At 44.9% G+C, this 26,767-nt stretch overlaps 3 protein-coding genes across 4 annotated transcripts in view; 2 read left to right on the top strand and 1 right to left on the bottom strand.

The window, feature by feature from the left end:
• The window catches only part of AASDHPPT (aminoadipate-semialdehyde dehydrogenase-phosphopantetheinyl transferase), an 89,983-nt gene extending 82,109 nt beyond the window's left edge, over window positions 1–7,874 (bottom strand). Inside the window, exon 1 of one of the 2 annotated variants that reach the window (XM_088456747.1) lies at window positions 7,854–7,874. In XM_088456747.1, coding sequence (XP_088312873.1) covers window positions 7,854–7,859 — 6 coding nt within the window. In that variant the 5' untranslated portion in view covers window positions 7,860–7,874. Of the gene's footprint in view, window positions 1–4,235; window positions 4,318–7,853 lie in introns of those variants that run through there. The other variant, XM_088456746.1, reaches the window with a different exon arrangement.
• Window positions 1,066–24,982, top strand: KBTBD3 (kelch repeat and BTB domain containing 3). Its single transcript, XM_088456741.1, has 3 exons — window positions 1,066–1,106; window positions 17,298–17,549; window positions 22,961–24,982. The coding sequence occupies exons 2-3, from the start codon at window positions 17,326–17,328 to the stop codon at window positions 24,561–24,563; spliced, it is 1,827 nt and encodes a 608-aa protein (XP_088312867.1). The 5' UTR covers window positions 1,066–1,106; window positions 17,298–17,325; the 3' UTR covers window positions 24,564–24,982.
• Window positions 6,059–11,300, top strand: LOC148477482 (uncharacterized). Its single transcript, XM_088456742.1, has 2 exons — window positions 6,059–6,837; window positions 10,253–11,300. Exons 1-2 carry the CDS (start codon window positions 6,126–6,128, stop codon window positions 11,011–11,013), a joined length of 1,473 nt encoding a protein of 490 aa, XP_088312868.1. The 5' UTR covers window positions 6,059–6,125; the 3' UTR covers window positions 11,014–11,300.
• Window positions 24,983–26,767: the final 1,785 nt, after the last annotated feature.

Below are 26,767 nucleotides of genomic sequence, written 5' to 3'. Positions count from 1 at the left end.
TTGGGGGGGCTGCACCCACTATATGGAATGCCCTACCTCACACAATAAGACTTTCCTCTAGTCTCCAATCCTTCAAGCGTTCCCTGAAAACTCACCTCTTCAGGCAAGCTTATCAGATTCCAGAACCATGCACATAACCTTCATAGCTTCCATATCTAATTACATCCCCTTTTTACAGTCCCCATATAACCTCACACATTCTTTCTTTTACATCCTCTTGACATTTGCGGACATTCCTGTGTGACTGGATCATGCAGCCCACCAACAAACTCTGCATTCTGGCCTATTTCCCTATAGATTGTAAGCTTGCGAGCAGGGCCTTCCGACCTATATATCCGTCTGTTATTACCCAGTTTTGTTCTATTATTCCAACTGTAAAGCGCAACGCAATATGCTGCGCTATATAAGAACTGTTAAGAAATAATACGGAATCTTTATCGTGCCGGGGCTAGGGGTGAGCGGGTTCGGTTTTACTCGGATCTTTTTATTGGCTATCGCCGAACACGTGTTTTGGTTAGCTAATGAAATCGAGCCGAAATTGCGGTAAAGTGGCGATAAGAACCGAGTAAAACCGAACCCGCTCACCCTATTATAAATAAAGAATAATAATAATAAAAAAGTATGAACAGGATTTAAGTATTCACCTATTTCAGGAGTATTTTACACTCTGTGTATGTGGCTTTATATAAAACTGTTATGAACAGGGTATAATTGCTGTAGCACAAAGCTTTACTTCCATTCCTCAATAATGTCCCCTTATTGCCATTATAATAACAATGAGTTGTTTCACTCTTTGCTGCAGTCAATTAGGAGTCGGACCTGCCATGGTAATACTGCTGCTTGTGCTTGTTACATTGGCTGCTGCTGTGCTCCCTCTGTACACTAATACTTTAGTTTCCAATAAATTGTCAGCCAATCGCAGGAGATGGAATGTACAACCAATAGGAGTTAGGATAACACTGCGCACCTCATCGCCGTCAGCTGTAACGCGCATCCTGATTGGGTGTGAGACGAGTGATACAATGTAGCAGTAGTTATCTGCGTGCTGTGATAGAAGAAGTAGCGCAGCAATACTGAGGCTTTATCCACCGCCGGCACCGAGACAGGTAACTATAGCCCTGTGTTACTGCGGCGGCTCTGTGATAATGAGGAGCCAGGCTGGGGAGTCAGATCTGCACTTACACCATATAGCACTAATCCCTGTACTCTGCTGCGCATAGCTTCTGTCCTCAGTACCATAATGCACTCTACTAAAATGTATGCGAGTGCCCATCAGGTCATATATTATCTTTCACTATCTATACATCAACACAGTGTTCATATATACACAAAAAAAAAATAAAAAAAAAATATATATATATAATATGTAATGTGATTTCAGGGAAAAGTGCTTGCAATCTTTAAAATAGAAGTTTTGGTTGCACTGGCTGCCAGCTATGGCTACAGTATGTGTAGTTTCTCATTGTAATTGTGACGTTTACGTGTAACATGTACATGTTACCTGTATTTACTGTACATACCTGTGAATATTTCTGTATGGAATCTCCTCAGTTATTTACGCAGAAAGAGTAACAAGCCCTTGCCTAAAGGTGTCCATACATCTGCGACAGATCGTCGCGATGCAAGGATGCGATCGGAAATTTCTGATCGCCCATCGGAAATTTCTGATCGCCCACCATCGATGTTCAGTGATCAGTCGCCAGATCTCTGACATTTGACATGTTAAATGTCCCCGAGTTGACGATTGCGATCCTGCAATGCCGGGTTTCAGCATCGCAGGATCGTGGCAATCCGTCGCAGATGTATGGGGCCCATAACTTGTGACGGTACTTGTGTATTTTACGGACTCATTGCAGAGAGAACCCAATGAATGTTTTAAATGGTACTTGTGCACTTTACGTACACAAGTACTGAAAGTTGTCCCCACCTAAAGAAGAAAGTTGTCTGCTCGCCACGCTTCCGGCTCGTTATATTCCCCCTCTATGCCCACTTGGATGGTAGGGAATGACGGTGGACACTGGCTGATGACGTCAGGGTCCTCACTCATTATTATTATCAATCATGGTACTGTCTAAATCCCCTTCACGGAGAGGACCCTGACGTCATCAGCCAGTGTCCAGAGTCATTCCCTACCATCCAAGTGGGCATAGAGGGGGTACACAACCTTGTAGCGAGCCACCGAGCCCGAAGCGTGGCGAGCACAGTGAACCCGCGAGGGGACAACTTTCGGTACTTGTGTACATAAAGTACACAGGTACCATTTAAAACATTCATTGGGTTCACTCTGCAATGAGTCCGTAAAGTACACAAGAACCCTTGTGACTTAAAAATTGGCGTCGGTCAATATCTCAATAATTATGGTCAATAGTGAGATACAGGAGTAATAAATTATTAGCAGTAGCAGAGTTTTTTGATGTTCAGTTGTGTAGTGTATGTCAATGAGTTATTGAAGAGTTCTTTATTCTGTGCAAACTGTATTAAAACTTATGAGAACATCACACAACAGCTTTACATGTCACATTTCCCCTGGCTCCTGCCCTGTGGCAACATAAAAGTTGTGTAGTCTACAGCTGGGTACATGCTAAAAGACTGTTGTCCCAGTGATGTGACCCACTACCCCAGGGCGATGGGCTGACATATCGGGCGGTACATACACACTGGGCGATCTGGTCCCCGCCCGTCTGACGTGCCGGCCCCCGTCGCATATCGCTGCATGGGATCATCAGCCGCATTGCCTGATCTTCCTGCATGTACAAAAAATCTGGTGAAGCGGCTGATGACGCCACGGGAGTGCACACTATATTGAGGATTTGTCGTTCCGATGCTTTAATCCGGGTTGGGTGCGGAATGCCAACGCTCGGGACCCCGGCTGTCAAAATTCTGACACTGGCATCCCGACAGGGTTAGGATACCGACACCTTACGGAAGATATCCTAACCCTCCCTCTCTCCCTACCTCTAACCCTAGTGTCTAAACAAAACCCTCCCACTTTCCGCAACCTGAACCCTAACCTCCCCCCCTGCAGCCTAACCCTAACCGGCCCTCTAGTGCCTAAGCTAACCCTAATTTATGTACACCCTGAAAACAGTGTGTAAATGCTACCTGCGTTTGTCTGGCCACCCCCCCCCCGTTACCTCCCCCAAATGCTGATTACATGTCACTCACTTTGAGAGTGAATCCTCTGTGTGAGCAGAATCACAGTTCAATCGCTGTGCAAGCACCGTCCGGTGCAGAATGCTTGTGCTGTTGTAAATGCCAGTTTGTAAGTCTCCAGAATGTGCTTAAAAGTGATTAGTCTGAATTCTAGACCTCATGGTTTTCTTTAATAAAAGGTAACACCTGCCTTAATATAGTATTAAAGAGCATACAGAGAAGCACTTTTACGTGTTGATTTAATTCATGATGATGTGTGAAAGACTCCTCCTGAGAATCGGTTACTTTGCATGCGCGTAGTGTCGGTTTTTGGAGCCGGACGGAGGAGGTGGGTGAGGGCTCTGTACTGCGCATGTGCCGATCAGTGTCTGCCTCGACGGTCGCAGCCCCCCCTAAGCCGCAGCATGGTTGACATGCTGTGGCTGTTTGTGTGCGGGGAAGGGCTGCGACAGCCAGCGTCCCAAAAAAACGAGGACGTCGGCCCGGCAGTGTGAATTTCACAGCCGTCCTGAGTAACATGAGGGTCATTCAGATGGCCGATATTTACGCAGGTGATCCGATGGCTGCGTCCTTGGACAGTGCAGTGGATCACGAAATCCACCAGTAGGTATCTATTTACACAAGACACCTCGTGCAGCATTAGCCTATTAATGCACAGCCATGCCGTATAAAGGCGCAGCTGATGTTCGCTAGTGTAAAACTCAGAAAAGCCCAAGGTACAAGGTTATGAGGCACCCGAACATGGATTCTGTACTCCTGTGTTCAGGGAAAATGTTTGTGTCATTGTTCTGTACGCAACAAGGAATGCATCAGTGTGCAATCCCTGTCCACGTTTTCCACTTTCCCACATTCACACAAACCAGCCTGCAGTGAATAGGTCACAGGTGTACATGCAATTAGACAGTGACAGCTTTCGTAAAAGAAGCCCAAGGGCCTGGATACAAGAGCATTGTTCCCATTTCACTAGCAGATTGTCTGTTCAATTAGATCTGCAGAAAGAGAACAATGTGCAAAAAAAATAAACAAATACTTTTGTCTAGAGCAGCAGTTATCTGGGCACTATTATCCCCGGGGGTACTCACTGTGATGTTCAGAGTACGCAGGACATTTTCTGTAATGGTGGGGCGGGGCACATCCAGGTGATAATGCATAACAGTAGGGAAGTGATTCCCAACCTCAGTCCTCAAGGCAGACCAATACCCCTTTTACACCAGAGCAAAAACCTGGGTTTTTGCTGGGTCTACCTGGGTCGCAGCTCAGTGTAAAAGGGTCCCTGAAAAATAACCCAGGTCAAGTGACCCAGCAATCCAACCAAGGTACCTACCAGGGTTGGACCCAGGTAATGGTGCAGTGTAAACGGTGCAACCCGGGTTATCTGACCTGGGTCATGTCTAAAATGAGCTGATTGGTGGTTGTGGAGCATTCACCTCCCACTTTTTATGACCTCACAGGTTTAGCAGGGCAGACCTGAGTTCAGTGTGAACAGGGCTGACCTGGGAGTAACCCAGATCGAAGGTGCAGTGTAAATGGGTCTGACCAGGGTTGGAACCATGTCCAAAAACCCAGGTCGGACCTGGGTTTTTGGTGGAAAAGAGGTACAACAGTCCTGGTTTTAGTGATATCCATGCTAAAGCGCAGATGATTAAATCAAAATAAGTGAGGTACTAATTAAGTCACCTGTGCTCAAGTATGGCTATCCTTAAATCCTGGACTGTTAGAGTGCCTTGAGGAGTGTGGTTGGGAACCCCTGCAGTAGGGCCCTGATTTCAGGCAGGAAAATACAATGACATGATCATTGGTGCTTCCTCCAAAAAGAATATCTGTATTTAGAAAAATGCAGATAATTTCTGACACAGCGCCCCCTAATGTCCGGGTCAGGCCTTGTGACTGATATCAGCCTATGACAGAGGTGCCCAAATGCGGTCCTCAAGGCTCCCCAACAGTTCAGGTATTAGAGATATCCATGGTTGACCACAGGTGACTTATTAGTACCTCAGTCAATTTGATTTAACCACCTGTGCTCAACCATGGATCTCTCTAATACCTGAACTGTTGGGGAGCCTTGAGGACAGCGTTTGGGAACCTCTGGCCTATTACATTGCATGTTGATATGGGGTCAATCCAATTAGGAGCGAGTTGGGTTCTGCGAGCCGTTCTCAAGGCGAACTCACACTGTGAATTACATTTGCAATCCGATACCAAACTCGCCACGAATTGGCATTTCTCATTGGATCTCGCATTTCTCAGGTCCGCGCATTTGTGCGATGTATGCGAGTTTCATGAAACTAACTTGCTCCTAATTGCCTGTTTTACCAGTTTCTATTTGATTCAGAAGAATAAAATTGTACATAAATTGGTAAAGTTAAAAAATGAAGGTGTATCCCTATCTCCCTGTAATTACTAGGACATAAAGAGCTCTCAAAAAAAGTATTAAGAAAGCGTATGTGCGACTATAGTTTTATTATCAATGTCATTTTGGTTTTCTTAACTTTTAATGGGCTACAGTGGGAATTATGTATGTACAATGCATTCTATTATATTGTATCATTCATTTTTATTTATAGCACATCTATTGCTTTTTTATAAAAGCGGCACCTGAACATTTGATCTAATAGCAATTATAGTCATTAAAAATGTTTTGCTTTGCAAATGTTGGGGGTACAAACACAGCATATGGGCTGCCAGGGGAAATGATCGAGAGCCACAGGTCTAGAGTTTTATTATTATTATTATTTATTTTTATGTTTTGTTTTTTTTTCCTACTACTTAAGTTACAAGAGGATGGTTATATCACTGCTTGTACTATATGATGAGCACAGTTACTTTATTCTGAGAACAGAGCTGATTTCATGCAGTTTATCCCCACACATGTGACTCATATAATCAGTGTCATTAGCCCAGCTGGGCTCAGACAAGGAGAACTTTTAAATACTGTCAGTGTCTGATGCTTCAGTCCTGGTGTTTGGGAAAAGATGAGAGGACAAAGAAGGAGAAGGGGCACTGGAAGATCTTTGAGTTCTAGTATGGCTGTGAACACTCAGAACTCAGACAGTGCGAGTTTTGAGTGTATAACACGGCCATACTCGCAGAGTGAGAGAAGAGGACAGAGATACAAGAGGCATGCTAGGAAAATGAGGAAAGATAATGGACAGATCAGGGTTTATGGATGGGAGGAGAAAGGGGTAAGCCAAAGTGGAAGACTGCAGAGACCCCAAAAGACCGAACAAGATGTCGAAACAGAGCTTAAGCCTCTCCCAGCGTTAAATACACTCGGTAAAATTCGCCTGCGAAACTTCCGATTCTCCAATGCGGAGAACATGGTCCTTATCTCCAAGCTAGTGGCAGTTTATGAGCAGTTGCTAGGCAAACGGAAACCCAGGTTACCATTATTCCGGAGGAACCAGATGTGGGAGGAAATTTGCGATGCTGTAAACCGGGTGGGAAAGCGGCAGCGTTTTGTCCACCACTGCAAGAAGAGGTTCAGCGACATAAAGCGACAGCTGAGAAATAAACTAAAACAGGAGAAACGGAATGTCTGTAACAGGAATGGACTCTTTGCCGTAAATGTTTTCTACACCCAGTACGAGGAGAAGTTGAAAAAAGTTCTGCCGGCTGAAGTCATCGATGGCATAGAATTTTTTGATTCCGACCAGCCCCAAGATCCGTTAATGGATGGAGATGCTGGTAAGTGTTTCAAATATGTTTTATGCTTTTGGTGTAATAATCTATTTAATCAAAGTGCTCCTGCCCTATGCAGCTATGGGGGGCTGAGCAATACTCCTGAAAATGTAGCCTTCACTGATCTCTCCTGTCATTCTATTACCTTGGTGATCAGTGGCATTCACAGTACCCTGTGGCGTGGTGTATAGTGTGCTAGTTATTGTATGTATTGTGATAAACCCTGCTGTTTATTTTTGCCTACAATTATCCAGAGTAATACACTGGCCACTATCACCAGTTCCTAGAGAATATATATTTATGCTGCATTATCATGAATATTGGTTCATACTATACATTGGTTGCATGTCCTTCGGTGATGCATGCACTTGCCAGATATCATATAGGGGCCTATTTATAAGCCCATTTTTAATAAAAATGATGCAATGTTCCCACTGTGTACTAATAGCCTAATGCAGGAGATTCAGAGAAACCTCTTGCAAAAGGCCCATTAGTGCTGCAGATCACAGTCCCCATTACTATTAATGGGGACTATGGTTTGATCCCCTAAGTACTAAACTCTGAAAAGCGAAGCTTTAGGGTGTATGGTCCCATTGGTTTACGCCATCCTCAGATGGATTAGGTTTAGGGGCTCCCAGGGGGACTTAGGGTTAGGCACCCCCCGGGAGGGTTAGGTTTCAGGTGCAGGGAGGGGGGGGTTAGGGTTAGGCACTAGGGGTGGAGGTTAGGCACCCCTACAGGAGAGTTAGGGAGGGGAGGCCTAGGTAGTTTACTTACCTCCGTCGGGATCTCCTGCTGATGGCCTTCCAGCGTCTGTATTTCATCCGGCGGTATGACATACCGATTCCATTATCTGTATACCTGTGTAATCATGTTAGTAATAAATAGGGCTATATACTACAAGGGCAGTGTCCTGTAGTGAGGAGAGGAATGGAAGCAGCAGGGGAAATTATCAAAATGTAGAGGTTTTTTGCTTGTTTTACAAGTGCCAGCATGAACAGATGTGTCCACATGCATCTTACCTCCATGCGCTACAAGTCGCGTTAAGCACACGTGTGAGCGCCGTCAGGGGCACCAAGAGTCGCACCGGCCCCGGGGGAGGAAGGGATGTAGCCTAATCTTGGGCGGCATAAAAAAATAGTAGCCCCTCAGCACGGCGCAAAGCCAGTGGGGGGTGTGATCGACCTCCCCCCCCCCCCAGGCATAGGAGACTGCTGCCACTACTGCTCAGCTGCTGTGTGCTGGGCTGCTGTGTGATATGAGGGAGGGGGGAGCGGCACCAAACCTAGGCCCCTGCCGGGCCCCTGTAGCAGGCCTGGGTAATTAGTACCCGCCCCTCCCCCTCTCGGCACCCCTGAGAGCGTGTGACTTGATAGTGCTGAGCGCCTTTTCATGCAACGTTTTACTTTCAAATGTGTATTATTCACATAGTGATGCGAATAGGACACACCAGCGGCTTTTGCTGATTAAAATGATATGCAGCATGCCTATGTCCTGTGAGCAACTGCAGGTGTATCTGCATGCGAAATGTTGCATTACAGTGTCGGCGAGTAAGACGCATTTGAATTTAAAAAGTCACACGAGAAGATGTTTGGCGCTACCAAGTCATGCCACAGCATGGTCTCACTAGAAAGGCTGTTTAACGCGCAAGGAAGTAACTATATGTGGACTCGTATATTTGTTGTGCCCATATGCATGCTGTGACATTTCTAAAACTGCAAACAAAATAGTGGTGGTGGGGGGGTTGTTGTTTTTAAATTCCCTACTTACAGCTGTGTTTTTAACCCTTAACTGGCTAAAAGAAAGTTAAAAAACCTGACATTTTTATGATTGAACAGCTATTTAAATCTATCCAACATGATTTTTATAAACAAAAAAAATATGTATTTTTTGAAACACAACATTAATATAATTTTTTAAACACTGACTGCTGATATATCAGAACATCGATAATCTGAACAAAGTGACTTTACATTTCCCGGCAGCTGTTCCTCTCTATATAAATGCCGGGTACACACTGGGGGGCTTAGAACTGCGTGATTTACAGTTCCCAGAGAGGAGTAGGTGCCGGGTGGGAGTTGCCACTGGGCTGCCCTATCAGCAGTGATTGGCTGCTTGGGAGACATTGGGGGAGGACACATGGATGCAGAGGGGTCGGGAGTTCCATCTGAGATTGGCGGATGCTGGAGGATTATCTATTGGGCGTGCATGGCTGGTCGCATAAAATGCAACCATGTCAGGGAACTCCCATCCATGCATGGCTGCATCTGGTGTAAACACGCAAGGCAAGTGGTTAAAGGAACAAGATCCCCCAATAGCAAAGGCCACCCCTAAGGCCACAATTCTGGTAAATGTGATTTTGTCCCTACCACTTTATTCACTCATTCCTGCTAATTAATAGCCTATTATTGCCGGGCATTGGGCAACTTCTCCACTGTTTAGATTTAGAAGATTTGATACATCTCCCATATTATGCCTTGCAACTGTGCTGGTTGCATTTCTTGATACAACCACCACCAGCTCAGTAGAGCACACAATGGAATTTGCTGGAGTTCTAACGTCATTGATAACAGAACTCTCAAATCGTGACTGTCTTTGTGAAGAGGAGACTTCTGGTGCTCATACCCTGTAGCTGTACCAATCGGTGGAGGCTCCAGAGGTAGGGCTGCAGGACGATCCAGAATTCAAATAGGGGAACCACACCAACTGGCTGGCGATGTTTGGGGTGTGGATTGAAAGATAGTAAAAAGTAGACAATGTCTAGAAAGACACCAGATGTTAAACAGTTGAAAGGTCGAAAGGTACAAAAATAATGGACTTAATAGTTGACACGTGTTTTTTTTTTTTTTTTTTCTAGCCCTAATCTTCACCCTAATCCTCCCTTTGGTTCCTAATCCTCCCTCCTGTTGCCTGACCCTAACCATAGTGGTAGGTGCCTGACCCTAACTGTCCCTTCTAGTGCCTAAACCTAACCGTCCGGGTAAGAGCCTGACCCTAACCATCGGGGGAAGTGTCTAACCCAAAACCTAAGAAACAAAAAAGAAAAAACGCGGCGACCATGTTTGTGGCAACCATATTTGACAGTGTCGACCTTTAGCGTGTTGATTTTTTGTTCCTGTTGACTTATTGATTGCCTAAAATCTGGTGTCTATCTAGACATTGTCGACTTTTTTTACTGCCGATCTATAGACCGGAACCCTGATGTTTGGGTGGCAGTTGGTGTGGCTCCCCTATATATGAATTTTTTACTGTGCTGCAGCCCCACCTCTTGAGCCACCTCTTGATCAACTACATAATTTAAGCACAAATTGCCTCAGTGGAGTCACTGGTTTGTAGTAAATTCATAGGATACATTCTCATGAATATTTGTTTAGAACAACTTTGCTACATGGGGTTTATTTTCTTGCATCTCCTTTTACAGGTCCTTTGTGTTCACGACATAATAACAAAGAGTCGCTGTCTACTAGGAATCCCTCATCTGAGTCTGAGCTGCAGTATAACTCCGGGTCTGGACCAGTACAAGCACCATTAAATCTTGGAGACCTCCTAGAAGAGCAATGGCACATGCTGCCAGATCTCTGCCCTAGGTACACTGTTGAGTCTAGGACCTCATCCCCTGGGCCCATCGACCCAAAGTCTGGATTTGAGAATTCAAGAAGATCTAGAGGACAACGCTTACCAAATCATTTGCCAAAGCCTGCTCCCACTCTTTCTGTCCAGCCGCCTTCTAAACAGCTGAAGAGCCTGAAAGCTACGCAATGGCTTTTTCGCAAGGGCATAATACACAGTTTAAATGTCCTGCACTTGGACATTAACCAGCTCACTGAAGGCATCACAAAAAATCATCTTGTAGCTAAGAAGATGTTAAAAGCAGCTAGCCAAAGGAACCACATACTGCGCCAGATGAATGACACCATCGGTGCCGTTGCTGAAAGCATACAGTTGCTGGTTAACCAGCAGCAAGCTGAGCGCATTCTACTGAGTGACTGTCAAGGACTGCAGAGACCTAGATGGAAGCAACAAGCGTCCTCACTGAGGAGTTCTTCTGTGACGACTGCTACAGCCGCATCAGCTCGTCAGTCCAGGGAAGTGCACCATTCCTTCTGCATAAGCTCTTCGTCTTTGGTGTGCTTATCGGATCCAGGATTCCTGCCTGATACAAATGATACAGTAGTAAATTGAATGATGCTGGAAAGTTATCCTGGGCAAATTAATTATTTTGAACGTTTCAGTATTCTGCTTGTTTAATAACATTTCTAGGTTATGTGCAAAGAGGGATTCTTTTTTTTTTTTTTTTTCCCTTTTGGTTGTAGAACTACGCTATGCATGGTCCGCCTACTCTGACTTTGTAGAATTATAAAAGGTATTGTGTGAAAATATTTGGTATGTTAATATTGACACAAGGCTGCAATTTATTGCTGTATTGCTGTGCATGTTTAATAAATCTGTTAGTGGATTTATGAGTGTAATTACCGTCCAACGAGGAGTCATTTTACTTTACAATATATAGGAAGTTGTTGTTTAACATTTGTGAATGTTTTCAAATGTTTTCAATTGTATGTGATCATAAATGGAAGTAACTGTGCTACTGGTATGAAGTACCATGTCCGCATTGTGGCTTTTTTTTTTTTTCTTCTTAAGCCACTGAAAACGATCTCATAACATCAGACTCTTCTGAAAAGAGTGTATGGCTCTCGAGGTTTGGTTTTACAGAGTACGAAGGAAGGGCCCCATTTATCATTAATCGCATTTACAATGCAGTCTTGGCGCAATATTAGTGCCCATGATCACATTGCAGAATGCGATTACATCCCCGGGATGTACTACAGAGCACTCGCAGGGACAGGGGCTCCGAAAAGAGCCTGTCCCTGTGATGTGCTCCTAGTGCTGCCGAGGCTTCTGAGCACGCCCGGCCCTGCTGATAGCACATGTACAGGGCCCATTTCCAGGGAGGGTTCTGGAGGAACCCTCTGCCGGCTGAATCCGCGATGTGTAGCCCATGGGCTAGTTACGGGGTCTAATCCCTGGAACGCTTTGCATTCTGGAAATTGGTAAATATGGCAGCATTGCATCCCCCATAGAAACCAATGGGGGATGCGGCTACCGGCGGGAATGGAGGGATCGTAGCAGGTATCAGAAATATCTGCTGCGATCCCACTGTCATACATTCAGGTGAAACATAATATTTGCTGTTGACCCTCAAACGGGTGTTTTTGGGGATTTAGCCGCAAATATACAATGATAAATGGGCTCCTAAAAATGACAGTACACAATGCATGCACATTTAATTTAATGGCCTTATAGTGCAGTTTGTAAGTACCCAAGTGGCTTTGAGCATCTGAATTGTTACGCAAGCCAGGTGCAAATATATACAACTTAATTTAATAAATTTTTTTTTTTTTTTTTTTTTAAGACCACTGATCTGTTTCAGACCGATGTTTAATGATTGGCGCATGCGCAGGATCTGTTCTGTGCATGTGCCGATTATTGACTGTGACATGGTGTGGCTGTATAGGGAAGGGGGCAGAGCCAGAGCGTTCTTGAAAGCCTGGGCATGTCTGCCCCGTTTTCAAGGGTGCAAAGGCCAGTGGCTGCATTTTCCGACGCAGCTTCACTGGGTTCAGCAGAGGGAAATAGAGGATCTCATTCAGACCCGCTCGCGAGTGCTGTACACTCGCAAGCGGGTCGATGTTACCCAAATGCGCATGCACACGACGGAGGCGCCTCCGTCGTGCGCATGCGCGAGACACGGCGAGCGACTGGGAAGCTGTCGCTCGGGATCTCGCACCAAAAGGGGCGTGCTGTCGATGGTGAGTGACAGCGCCCTCCATTTGGTGGGCGTGCCTGCCCAGACAGAGGGGGCGCGCTGTCATGGGAATACCTACCGTCTGGGTCCGGCCCCACTGACCTCACTAGTGATGTCAGTGGGAGTGCTTTTGGCTCTGATAGAGCCAAAAGCACTCCGGGTTTGCAGCAGACGAGACCCTACCGCAAGGGTCTCGTCGCAAGCCCGATGGTCGCGATGGTCTTGACCATCGCGACCATCTTTTTGGCCGCTCGCATAAGCTGTGGGTGGTCACCCACAGCTTATGCGAGCGGCCAGGAGGCCGCTCCATTTTAAGCTAGCCCGGCCCTGATTCAGAGCGAGCGCTATGGTCAGAGCGTCCGGCTCTGAATCAGAATACTTATCAGCCCCAGTCGGGATATCTTCCTTTCGGGCTTGTGCAATCGGGATTTGAACCGGCGTGTATTTAAATCCCATTCCCTGTATATTGTAAAGGTACAAAAAAAAATATCGAAAGTTCTCTGGATGTCAATAAGTAAATCTGATTTTTATTTCAACAGTATAATTGGAAAAACATGACCATTAGTGCATATCTTATGCCTCAAAGGAGTGATGTCCATACTGGCATTTTTCCTTTGCTACCTATATATGTACAGCCCCACAGGTGGAGGTGTCCTGTACAGGAACTTTTTAAAGTCATCAGTTTTTCTTTTCCCTCATTGCAACAATGTGACAAAACAGACCAACTGACAGCTGTTGTAGCAGCTATTTGGTGAGTTTTGTTGTAGTAAATAGGGATGGAAGGAATTGAATGGATAAGGGGAAGTACATCCACTACTGGACACTTACATAAGAAAGGGCTGTGTTATTAATATTCATGAAAAAGCCGGCATCTTAGTACATACGGGTATATTTACTAAAGTGAGAGTTTTTAGAAGAGATGTTTGCCCATAGCAACCAATCAGATTCACCTTAACATTTAATATTCAACTAGCACCTTCAACAAAATAATAGCAAGAATCTGGTTGCTATGGTTCAACATCTCCATTTCTAAAAACTGTCACTTTAGTAAATTTACCCCATGAAGCCACGTCGCTCACATTTACTTGGTGTATATTTGTTTGTACTATAGCTCTGGCAAATCGTTTTTATTCACGGCTTTTTACCTTCAATGGAAATGTTGGGGTTTAGTGGTTTTGAGCCTATTCAGAAGACTGCTAACACCTGACCGCCTTACTATGGAGGCACTGCAGGGAAGTGATGTGCTAGATATACTCTCTAGAAGAGTGTATCTAACAAATGGTTAGCTGTAGTATGGGAGTTATCTTGGCACAATAGACTTGTCTGCAAATGGATTGCACTAAGAAGGCAGAAGAAATGTTATAAACTGTTTCCTATTATCCATTAAGCCTACCTCCAGCACTTACACATGCCAAATTATCCCATACCCCTGATCCGCACAAATCCTACCCCAAGTACCCCAGAAACACCCACTTTTAGTATATAACCCCGATCCTTCCACAGCCTACAAACCGGGGTTAGGAAGTATTAAGTCATTAGATTTTTATGTGTTTTTTTTTTTTTTTTAATACATTCGGTCTGGAATTCCCTTTTGTTGCATATCACTGTAATTAGGAAACAAAGGTTAAAAATATCACTTAAATGCTCACTGACTGTCACTTACTCTGTGTCTAGATTCTAACTGTATTTGCAGTGCGACTCATATGTAGGACTAAAAAAAAATGCTGAACTCTCTCTGAAGCAGGTGCAGAATGTGGGCCCAGGGCCGTGCAGGAGAGACCTGTATCCAGTCTCTCATAGGGGCATTGCCAAATGATGCGATTCTTATGGAATCGCGTAATTAATCCCCGACTCGGAGACCTCCAGTCACTGTGGAAATTCTCCTCATCCTGCCCACTTAGCAAGGAAGTGGGCAGGAATGCTGGATAACTGCCTACTCTACCGGGGGTGCGGAGGTTACCCGAGAGATCAGGAGCCTCCCGCGACGTCCGGCAGAGTAGGCATATATGGTATAGTGATTGGCTTAGTATGAATATGTGTAAAATAAATATTCCACAACTCTACATACTATTAACTCTATCTCATGAATAATGACATTATATTTTTAGGTGTAGATACTAGGGCCCCAACTGTATAGAAGTGCCCCGGGTCCCCCAAAGCCTTAATCCTGCCCTGCCCTACATGTTCACTAGTCATCACTAGAGTGGAAGTTTACGCTGCCGGGCACTGTAAGTGAGCGCATGCATAAACTGAGATCACGTATGTGCACAGTGGTGGCCACTGTAGGCTAAAGAGATTCAGATGGATCTACCTCCGGACTCCGGAACTCCTTCAGTTTTCAGGGTTTGCTGAATACGGGACGGCCATATCATGCCACTGATAATGAATGGGCCGGTTACTGAATTATTGCAGATGCTGGCGTTTTCGGGTGTGTAATGTGCCTATATGTGGTGATAAATAGGTCCCTAAACACTTTACTATTGCCATTTTCTACATAGAGCACCGGTAACTCTGCACGCAGTGCCATGGTGCTGCATTTACCATTGGATGGGCATAGGAAAATAACCAGTGTGTATGAATCTAAAGCTTGATGTCATACTGTATATCTCCAGGGACACTTCTCCAGAGGTAGGTGGTAGCCTTGTTTAAGATGTCGCACTCAATGACGTGGCAGGGACAGTGTTCTCACCTCCTGGCACCTCGCTTGCTGATTCTCCCTCACAAGTACCGATCAGCCATAATGTCCTGTGCTCTCTATGTAATCACTGAGAAACACAAGTCTGATGTCATCACTGCTGTGTTGCGTACATGGAGCTAAATGTGTATTTTTCCGTAAGTAGGGTTATAAGCACCTTATGGTTGGTTCGATGCCCATTATCATCGTCATTACGCACTTGAACCTGCCTTCTCAATTGTGCAAAAGGTACATCTGAAAACAGGCGTATATGTGCCATCTTTACATAGGTCACAATTCTGTCCACATGCCGTCCCTGAGCTTAGTGTATGTGAGAATGCTCCGTTACAGCCCAGCTGCCCTCTTCAGTCTCAAGCAGAGATGCAACTGAAATGTGTACGACTCCGCATCACCTGTAGTTGCTATGCTTGGTTCTAGAGTAGGGGTTCCCAACAACGGTCCTCAAGGCACACTAACAGTCCAGGTTTTAAGGATAGCCATAGTTGAGCACAGGTGACTTAATTAGTACCTTAGTTATTTTGATTAAACCATCTGTGCTTAAGCATGGATATCACTAAAACCAGGACTGTTAGTGTGCCTTGAGGACCGAGGTTGGGAATCACTGTTCTAGAGCTTGTGCAGTGGGAAACTACGGACGTTAGCTCTACACAATCAAGAGAGAAGAAAAGAATGTCCCTTCTCCTGGCCAGATGACACTCTCTATTGGTCTGATTCTGGGTCACATGCAGTGCCGCTATTCACGCCAGTGGTCGATGTTTTTCATCTGCACAAGCTTCTAATTTGCTAAAAAGCCGCACAGTGCTTTCGGCCCATGGTATTAGTGTACACGTTCGCAGGACCGATTGAGACACGCGGTCTCAGATATGTATTGGGATGTTCCTAGGCGGTGACTATTCTGACACATGGAGAAACAGCGTCAAATGGGCGTGTTATGGGAGTGTGGTACTGAACTGGTTGCAATCTCAGAGGCGCAATCGCTCCTATTGAAGGCTGTACTCTGACGGATAAGCTGCACCTAGCAATACCGGCAAAAGACTGGGCCTGATTTAGAGACGGACGCTCTGAAATAGCGCTCGCTCTAAATAAGGCCTTTTTTTTTCGTGCGGCCTCCTGACCGCTCGCATAGCTGTGAGTGACTACCCACAGCTATTGCGAGCAGCCAGGATGATGGTCGCGATGGTCAAGACCATCGTGACCATCGAGGTAGGGCCTCATGGCCGCAAACACCAGAGAGCTTCCGGCTCTTATAGAGCCGGAAGCTCTCCCACTGACATCACTGGTGATGTCAGTGGGGCCGCCCACAAACGGCAGGCGTTCGCATGGGAACGCCTCCGTTTGTGAAGCCACGCCAATAAAACGGGGTGAGCTGTTGATCAACATCGACAGTCGCCCCTTTTGTAGTGAGCCACGGAGCAAGAGAATTTCTGTCTCATTCTGCTGCGGCCACTGCGCGTGTGCAGAGCACACCATCGACCTGCTCGTGAGCGCTCAATCGCTTGCGAGCGGGTCTGAATCAGGCTGGGTGTTTGAGACAGGTCAGACTTCACTCAGAAGCTGCCCGGTCTCTCGATGTTCCTGATGTTTACGCTGTTGCACGTCGCAGGGGCGCTGCGGCATCCATCTCAGAATCAGCCTCTAGATGTCATTTACACAGCGTAAAAAAAACGTTATACAGCACAAAAGCAAATTTAGAGCCACGGTGTACCTGGATTTCCACATTCATTAGCTGCGAGCTGTGAGATTTGTCTTGTGATGTTTGTTCTGTAGGGTGTAGAACTAATATAATACGATGTTACACATTATATTGTAAGCTGAAGTTAGAAATCAGAGTAGAACTCAGCAATTTGCTCTATCTTTAGGCTTTATATTCATTCTTCTGTTTATTTGCCATTTAAAACCTGTTTTATGACTTTCTTAACAATTAAATAATTTATAACTGGTGATTTCTTTTTCTTTTTGTCCCAGGTTGCTTAAATTTTTTTTTTTACTCAATATGGACGTCCCGCGGGACTCGTTTGGCAGAGTGGTGTGCAATGGATTCCCTTCGGCTGAAAAGAAGACTATCTCCCTGGTGGCAGAAGGTCACGGGCAGCGAATCCTAAACGTCCTCCAGAATTTCAGAGAGCAAAACATATTCTTTGACTTCAACATCATTGTAAAAGATGAGTTAATTCCCTGCCATCGCTGTGCGCTAGCGGCCAGCAGCGACTTTTTCAGGTAGAGTATGCCCAATTTATCACATTTACACTTATGCTGCCCATCCACTAGGCGATTATACCTAGCGATGGAGAGAGAACGACGGTCGTTATCTCTCCATCGTTTAGTAATCGTCCGCAAATCGGGCAGTAAAAGGTTAAAAATGACAAGCGATGCGCGCGCCCGCTGGTCGTTTTTACCATCAATCATCGCCCAAACATGACGGTCAACCTGACGACCGCCGTTAGGTTGCCATGTTCGGGGATGATTGATCTGCATACACTGAACGTCTGAACGTTCAGTGTATGCAGTTCACCCCGCGGGAGACGACGGCGTCGTAATAATACCGTCGTTCCCCGCATCGTTAAATGGATGGGCAGCATTAGGCAGAAAAAAAAAATCTATCCCTGACAAGATAAAATATATATATTTTTTCATTAATTATCCTTTTATCTCCTTTTTATAAAAAAAATCTTAATGTATTGGTAATACATAATGTATACACCATGAATATCTGAGGACTCCAAGACCTGTGCATGAGACTCACATGTCAAAAGGATTATTCCTCTACCGGTGAAAAGTTTGGTAATTATACCTAAAGCACAGTCACATTTTCTAATGACTCAGATTGAAATATTGCTGCAATTTCTTGATTTAAACAGGAAGTGTATATAGGAAGTGTATATAGGAAGTGTATATAGGAAGAGGCTTTCTACACTGTGCAAAATTACAGGGGTGAGGCACTTTGCTCATGTTTTCTATTTTATATATTTTAAAGTGATTAATATATTTTAACTATTCAGTAACTCATTGCATTGTATTGGTTATAGCGCTACTATTTTGTTTTTGTGTTCATTCGCAAAAATAACCTACTTCTATCAGCGGCCTGAGGGCCTTATTCAGAGCCGCTCGTAAGCGGCCGCTCGTTCGCTCCGAGCGATGTTCGCACATCTGCGCATGCGTATGGGTTGTAATGCGCATGCGCCAACCAGTCAATGTGGTCGGAAATCGTGTGCTTGCAAAATAGCGAATGCCTGCTAATTTGAGTGACATGATGAGGCGTTTGTGGGTGGTAACAGGGGAAGGTGCTTGAAAACGGGGAGTGGAGATCCGAACGCAGGCGTGCCAAACGGTCAAAACGGGCGTTTTAAGGGTGTGCATAATTAACAAAGCTTGCGTCATCGACCACGTCACTTGGTTGTCTTTTAGCCTGAACTGCTCGCATGATTGCGTTAGGAAAATGCTACCACAAGAATAGCGAGCAGTTCATACGCCTTTCGATGTACTCGATTAATTCAAATAAATAGCGGAGATGACGTATGATGCGAGCGGCCAGGGGGCGTCTTTACAAAATAGCGATCGCATGTTTCGTTTGCTCGCTCAGACATAGAGGCGTCAACAGACCGCATAGAGCGAGCGCCCTATTTAAATATCCGGCCCCTTTTTCTGAACGAGCGAGCGCAAATAGCGTCTGGCTCTGAATCAGGCCCAAAGTCCATTGTTGTGATGCATCTTCAATGGTTTAGGCAGCGTAAGCCAAGAAAGTGCTCGGCGTCTATTTTTTCATTGACTTCTCGAGATTAGCCTGAACAAACAGACAGACGCCTACAAGGCAATGGCGTCACAAGGGAAATGCGCGGGGTGCGGGATGCACCCGGGTGTCACCCGCCGAGGGGTGACACCAAGGTGCCGACTCCCCCTCAGTGACGGGAGCCGGGTGCTGCACTGTAACATTAAGTGTAGCACTCTGCTCCTGACACAGTGAGGGAGCCGGCACTGCCACAGGGCAGTCCGCACCTCCGGCAACCCCCTCGAGTGATAGCTGGTGGGATTCAGGAAGCGAGGCCATGCCCCCTTCCCACAAGGCCACGCTCCCTTCCAACGGTGGCCGCGCCCCCTTTCCAGTCATGCCCTTTTTTTGTCTGCTCCATCCCTCACCACATCGGGTGTCACCGCGAAGAGGGATGCCACTGCTACAAGGGACTATTTTTTCATTGACTTCACTTAAAATAGTCATTACACGGCTTCCTTTTGTCATACATTAATATTTAATACACCTAAACCTTCCGTGACAAATGCTCTACAGAACAGTGAAAACTGCATCAAAATCTGTCCAGTGGTTCTCTAGATTATCCCGAATAAACAGGCAGACACCTACCAGGAACTTAATGTAATACTATGTATAGACATACTTACCTACTTTATTGTAATCCTTTCCCGGGAGCAGCCAGAGAGGACCTGGTGCTCCCAGCTTCAGGGGGCGGGGATCACGGGTCTGTGCGGAAGGGGCGGGGCTAAATGATGCAAATTCACATCATTTAGTCCCACCCCCTCCCTACGGACCCGCAGATTTCTCTGAGAACCTCCGCATCCTGCCTACTTCACTAGGAAGTGGGTGGGTTGCGGGAGATCTGCCTACTGTTCCAGGGGTGCGGGGGGGGGGTTACCCGAAGAATCGGGATCCTCCCACGACTCCCAGGAGAGTAGGCGTGTATGTGTATAGATATATCATTGTCCTTTAAGTCTATTTTTCTTCTCTATTTTTTACAGATTTATGCAATGTGAGAAATGGTACGGTAACTACCATGTTTCCCCGATAATAAGACACTGTCTTATTTTTTTTGTTGTTCAAAAAAACACCATAGGACTTATTTTCGGGGTAGGTCTTATTTTAATTAACATTGACAGCAGTGCCCCTTATGCAGGCCCCCTTGTAGAAGTGCCCCTTATGCAGCCCCCCCCTGTAGCAGTGCCCCTTATGCAGGCCCCCCTTGTAGAAGTACCCCTTATGCAGTCCCCCCCTGTAGCAGTGTCCCTTATGCAGCCTCCCTTGTACGGTAGCATTGCCGTTTAAGCAGGCCCCCCCCTGTAGCAGTGTCCCTTATGCAGCCTCCCTTATTGCAGTGCAAGGCCCCCTGTAATTGATCCCCCACCAACTAGTACAGTACGGTACTTACCTGACTCGCCACCGTCCGGGATGTCCCTCTCACTTGCGCGCTGACTGGATCTAACATGATCCAGCAGGCGCGGCCGCACAGGATCCTCAGCGCACGGGTGACGTCATGACGTCACCCGCGCGCTGCATGACTGGGAACGCTGGCCTCTGAAGCGTTCCCAGCTCAAAATGGGGATTTTGATAGGTCTTATTTTCGGGGTAGGGCTTATTTTGGCCCGGGTTACAAAAGTAAGGGTAGGGCTTATTATCGGGGAAACACTGTAGTTGATTATTCAAATAAATTAGGTAACCTTATTAAGGACCACTTTGTTTATTTTGCCCATAATTGAGTAATTATCAGTATTTATATTGGTCCAAAGTATACTGTTATTATTATTGAATAGTTTAAAAAAAAAATGCCTATAAGCACATCAAATGTTTTATGTCACTTGGTATCTCATCAAATATTTATTCACAATTCAATTTTCTCGTTCATGGCATTACACATTTGCCATTGGATTATTTCTTTGTAAAGGTTTTGTATAATCAGTTAGACTGGCCCATAGACCTGAGTTATGGGGGCAGATGTATCAAGCCTTGGAAAGAGATAAAAGTGCAGAAGTTGCCTATAGTAACCAATCGGCTTCTAACTGTCATTTATCTAGCACAGTCTATGAAAGGATAGAAGCTGATTGGTTACTCTGGGCAACTTCTATGCTTTATCTCTCCCCAAAGCTTGATACATCTTCCCATGATGAGTAGAAACGAGTCAGGGTTTATTGATTTGTCATATTTAATTCCATTTTTGATGATTATATCTGCAGTACATGTGTTGGGGGATTTTGTCTAATTTACATATAACTATTGTTAGTTGTTGTGGAGCTTATTGAGGAAATGTAGGTTCTCGCATAAGACCTATACCCCTCTTCTTTATAAATGATTTAGTCCACCTCTATAATTATTTTATAAAGATCTCTAACTTAGGCCCGTATTCAATTTGGAGCGAAAAGCCGGAATCGGCGAAAAAGTTTCGCCAATGACGTCATTTCGCCAGGCGGCGAAGTATCGCCGTATTCAATTTGAAAGACTTTCTGCCTAGGTGGAAAGTCAATGCAATGTAATTGGCGAAATAGTTTTGCCTATGAATAGCAGGCGGAAAAAAGTGCAGAATTGGGGTTTTGGGGTGCAACGTTACGGGAACCCCCGTGCAGCCTTCAGACAGTCCCCCAAAGGTAAACTGCATCAAAAAAATGTTTTAAAATAGTTAAGAACACCCCAAAAAATAAATTTCATTTTGGGGGCGAAAAAAAATAAATGTTGGGGGACAAAGTTAAAAACTAGCGAACTAGACTCTAAGGGGGTCCCCATGTATGCCCCAGGTGTTTTTTTCATTGCAGGGGCTTGCGGCAGGTAGATTTTTAAAGATTTTTTAAACTTAACTTTACCAACTTTAAAATATGCTGACCCCCATTTTCACGTACCCCAAATTTGCTGGGATAAGTTATTTTCAACAAAAAAAACCCTTCTGAATACTATTCTGCACCACTTACACAAAAACGCTATTTAGCAGCTATTGAGCTAGTTTAAAAAAACCAAATACCTTCAGCAAGCCAAATCGGGGGTAACCATAGCTAACCCCCATGTCAGAGCATCTTTTGGGGGGTGTCAGGCTGATTTCCCCAAATCTGACATGACTTTCCACTTGTTTAAGTTTCGCCGGGTCCCGTTTTCGCGTACCTTCAAATTGAATACGGGGATACACGGGCATGCGCGCAATACTTTTCCGCCTGCAAAACAGGCGAAGTAGGCAAAGTCCGGGAGGCGGAAAAGTATCGCGGGTCCGCTCAAATTGAATACGGCTCTTAATGTCATTTGTTATAAATGTAATGAAGTGATAAGAGCTGAAGTGTATGATTTTATCTTTACCTATGGGTGCATGTGCCGAATTTGTACTGCTTATGTGACGATCAGTGTCTGCGAACTAGCTCGCTGTGCCCAGATGTCGCAGCCTGATGGACAGGCTGTGGCCATTTGGGTGTGTAGCGGGGATGGCGTCTGGCAGCATCCCAGAAAATGGGGGCATGCCGGCCCCGATTTCTGGGCGTGCTCAATGAGCTAACAATAGGTTACTGCAATCTGTGTGTATCTAGCAAATAAAAGCATGGTAACCTTGTTCACATTTTTTATTAAAACATTGTACGCAGCTTTACTGGTTTCAGCTGCGTGAAAACACCAGCCGCCCTGAGTGACCTTCAGCACTGATGCTAACAGCGAACAACTCTGAAGCAGGCCGTAGGTTAATATGTCGATCTTAAATGTGTCCATCTGTGTCTGGTACATTTTAATTTGAAAACATTTTATTCCAACAAAAAAGTCAAAAGTCTTGCGCCATGGGAGCGCCCCCGCCTTCGTTCTGTTCTATCCCTCTGCCGTGTGTTAATACTTATCTCTGCCATGATCAGTGATCCGAATAAACAGAATATTTTTGCATTTACAGGGCTATGTTTGAAGTAAACATGAAAGAAAGAGGTGGTGGGAGCGTCACCATTAGCAATTTATCAGCGAAAGCCGTGAAAGCGTTCCTCGATTATGCCTACAGCGGCAGAGCGGAGATCACAGATGGGAACGTCGATATGCTTTTCCAGATGTCCTCATTTCTCCAGGTGCCACTCCTTGCCAAGGCATGCAGCGATTTCTTAATAAAAACCATCGATACAAATAATTGTTTACAACTGTTATCAATATCGGACAGCTATGGTTCGACCCGTCTGTTTGACCGTGCCTTACAGTTTGCGCTGCAGCACTTTCCGCTGCTAACACAATCTACTGACTTCTTGGAATTGAATGTTGGAGTACTCGAAAAATGTCTGCAAGATGACAACTTAAATGTCCCCGAGGAAGAATTTGTGCTGATGGCCGTTCTTGCCTGGACTAAGCACTGTATGGACGAGCGAGAGAGGTTTTTTAATCAATTAATAAGTCAAGTTAGATTACACCAGTTATCGCAGCCCACACTGCAAAATCTGCTGGTCTCCGAGGAGCAATTATTGAAAAGCACAAACTGCTTATCAAAAATCAATTCTGCCATGAAGTGCGTTGAACACTCCAGTGGGCTATTTCCAGATGCTCGAATTTCCACAACGGAAAAATACATCATTGTCCACAAAACCGCAGAGGATGGAGAAAGCCAGTTCACGTTTTGCTACAGTATCAAGACTGATAAATGGTTAGAGCTTCCACAAGTCCATATTGTAGACTTCCCAGGTTCTAGCTTCTCTAGCTACGGAGAAAAGATATTTATAACGGGAGGATGTACAGGTGGCTGCTGCCGAGCAGTGAGACTTCATATTGCCGAGTCCCACCATCAGGCCACTGATCAAATGTGGTGCTATTGTCCTGTAAGCAATAATTTTTTTGTAGTACCAGCCATGACAAAGCCTAGAACCATGCATGCATCCGTAGTGGCCCTCAATCACTTGTATGTGATTGGTGGTAAAACCAAAGGAACACAAGACATTCTGAGTCTTCTAGATGTCGAAGCTTATAACCCTCTGACCAGGGACTGGAAGTCAGTTAGTCGGTTACCAAGAGGAATATACTACCCAGAAGCCAGTGCATGCAAGTCCACCATTTACGTACTTGGATCTGAAGTTGAGATCACAGACGCTTTTAACCCTTCCCTTGACTGTTTTTTTAAGTATAACGCAGAGACAGATCAATGGTGTGAGCTCGTAGCAGAGTTTGGCCAATTTTTCCATGCTACCTTAATCAAAGCCGTGCCCGTCAACAACACTCTGTATATCTGTGACCTTTCAACCTACAAAGTTTACAGCTTCTGCCCGGAGACATGTGTATGGAAGGGGGAGGGGTCTTTTGAGTGTGCTGGCTTTAATGCCGGGGCAGTGGGCATTGAAGATAAAATTTATATATTGGGCGGCGACTACGCCCCTGATGAAATTACGGATGAAGTACAAGTCTACCACAGCAACAGGTCGGAGTGGGAGGAGGTCTCACCAATGCCGCACCCTTTGACTGAATTCTACTGTGAAGTCATTCAGTTTAATAAGTTTAGGGATCCATGGAGCATAAGCCACTTGTAATCTTTTCAGATCATATTTTAACATTAAGTTTATGTACACCTGGGTGTGTTAAATAAGTTTGAGCTGCTTTCCATTCATCATACAGCGAATGGAAGGTGATACACGTTATTGACATATAAGAGTATATGACAGAGTACGAACTAAAGGAGAACTAGCTTATGATATGTTCTGGGTCCATCACGTGTTTTTCTATCCATATGTGAGGACTCTCCATTCGCCACAGTGATCCCTGTTTCATGTTCCGTTTCCACTAAGACCGACTGCAAAGCCCGTGTGTACGATTTCATTGTCGATGCCATCTTTGTTGTTTTGCTCACTCACGTACAGAGCGGAGACAGCCATTTCTTCTAGACATGACCACTCTTAATGTAAACATAACCTATCAATTCACTAGAAGACACTGAGCTCAATGAGGCATACTGGAGGAGATGTGTCAGACCTTTGAGAGAGATGAAATGGAGAAGTTGCCCATAGCAACCAATCAGCTTTGGTTGCTTTGGGCAATTTCTCCATTTTATATCTCAGCCAAGGCTTGATGCATTTCCCCTGCTGGGTGATCATGAGAGTGGTGTATCCAGGGGAGTATCTATAATGGGTGCAGGATGTGCGGTGCACACGGGCCCCTGCATACAGGTTGGGCCCACCCTGCACCCATACTTTTTAATACTTCCCTCACGTGGGCTGGAGCAGCGGTATACAAAACACCTGGAAAATGTCAGCCAAAGCCATTTCCCAGTGTTTTGCGCATGCACAGTAGGGAAATTGCTTGTAAAGTGACTTCCACGCCATTTTCCCGGTGACCTGTGCATGCGCAGTGGACTGTAGTCTACTGCTGCTGTAAGTGCACTGGCGGATATAAGAAAGCAAATCAATCCTTAAACAGGTGCGCAGTTTTCTTGGGTTTCCAAGGCAGCCCTCCTTTCTTATAAGGGACACCACATCCCTTCAGGAATACAGCATAAGCAATTAAAAGAAGGTAATGGCGCCAAGGAAGCCCAAAAGATGATTCAAAAGTGAATTTAAAAACAAATTTAATCACAAATACATAAAAATTTATCTTCCGTTCAATGAGTGGAGGCCAATGGTGCCAATAAATAAATAAATAATATAGCTGCCAATGAAGTCTCTCACACTCCTTAGGAGATTGCGGTGGGCTGGTGTAGCACTTAGGTCCCGAGTATCAAACCACGGCACCACCGCAAAAACGTTCAGGTGTTGGGTGAATAGTAGTCGAAATGGCAGTCAAATCCCAATGGCATCAAACAGTAGGGCCGTCCATGCAACGCGTTTCGGAGTTCTTTCTCCTTCCTCAGGCTTGGATGGCTTACTGCTGTGTATTACTGGTATTTATACCTCTTTTTCCCGCCTTTCTTGTGTTTGCCGCGAACCGGAAGTGAGGCGTGCGTTTCATCCGTCACTTCCGGATTGCGTTCCATTGCCTCTGAATTCGTCCGCACCGGAAGTGGCGTTTTTCTCTTCATCCTGTTTACTTTCTATTCGCCTTGAAATGAGGCTGTCTCATCCTTAGTCACTCGCGGCCATTTTGTTTAAGGGAAAAAAACAATTGTAATCCTAAATGAAGCCATGACCACGTTTTCTACGTTTATCCAAACTTCCATAAGTCCTTCTATGCCGTACTTTGTATTAAAGCACTGTCCATCCCTATCCTGGAAGTTGGAAAACCGGGCCTTGGAATGGAACTCCATACACTCATATGGATAAAATGAGAGAAAGACAAAGAAAAGGAAAATATTACTAGGATAATAAAGAAAAATTATATTTTAAAAAACAAGGATTTACAAAACTTTTCAAATATTGAAAGCTATTCTAAAAACCACTTGATTTCAAAATCAGAATTATGTCCATTCGGATGGAGGGTATCTAAATTAAAAATCCACCTCATTTCGTTTTGCGCTAATCTTTTTTCTACGTCTCTATTTCCCATGTACCTCTGAGAAATGTTCTGAAAAAGGGTGAGTTTTTAACCCCTTCCTGATGTTATCAATGTGCTCAGAGGTCCTTGTTTTAAGACTCCTTGAAGTTTTCCCAATGTAAATCTTATTACACTGACATTCAATCAAATAAATAATGATTTTTGAATGACAAGTCATAAAGTTCTTGATTTTATATTTCTTTCCTTTCTCTTGAAACTCTGTGGTGTTTCTTTCTACATCTTTTTTACACGTAGTTCTGCACATAAGGCA

Source organism: Taudactylus pleione, unplaced genomic scaffold, assembly GCF_031769625.1.
Source record: "Taudactylus pleione unplaced genomic scaffold, aTauple2 ptg000711l, whole genome shotgun sequence".
NCBI classification, from domain to species: domain Eukaryota; kingdom Metazoa; phylum Chordata; class Amphibia; order Anura; family Myobatrachidae; genus Taudactylus; species Taudactylus pleione.
The sequence above is the reverse complement of the archived record's forward strand: the minus strand, read 5'-3'. Positions and strand labels throughout refer to the sequence as shown.

Bases quoted from the DNA above. Each gene is read 5' to 3' on its own strand.
- LOC148477482 (XM_088456742.1), top strand. From the start codon at position 6,126: ATGAGAGGACAAAGAAGGAGAAGGGGCACTGGAAGATCTTTGAGTTCT. The intron at 6,838-10,252 runs GTAAGTGTTTCA...CTCCTTTTACAG, and splicing joins GTTAATGGATGGAGATGCTG to GTCCTTTGTGTTCACGACAT.
- KBTBD3 (XM_088456741.1), top strand. From the start codon at position 17,326: ATGGACGTCCCGCGGGACTCGTTTGGCAGAGTGGTGTGCAATGGATTC. The intron at 17,550-22,960 runs GTAGAGTATGCC...TTGCATTTACAG, and splicing joins GCCAGCAGCGACTTTTTCAG to GGCTATGTTTGAAGTAAACA.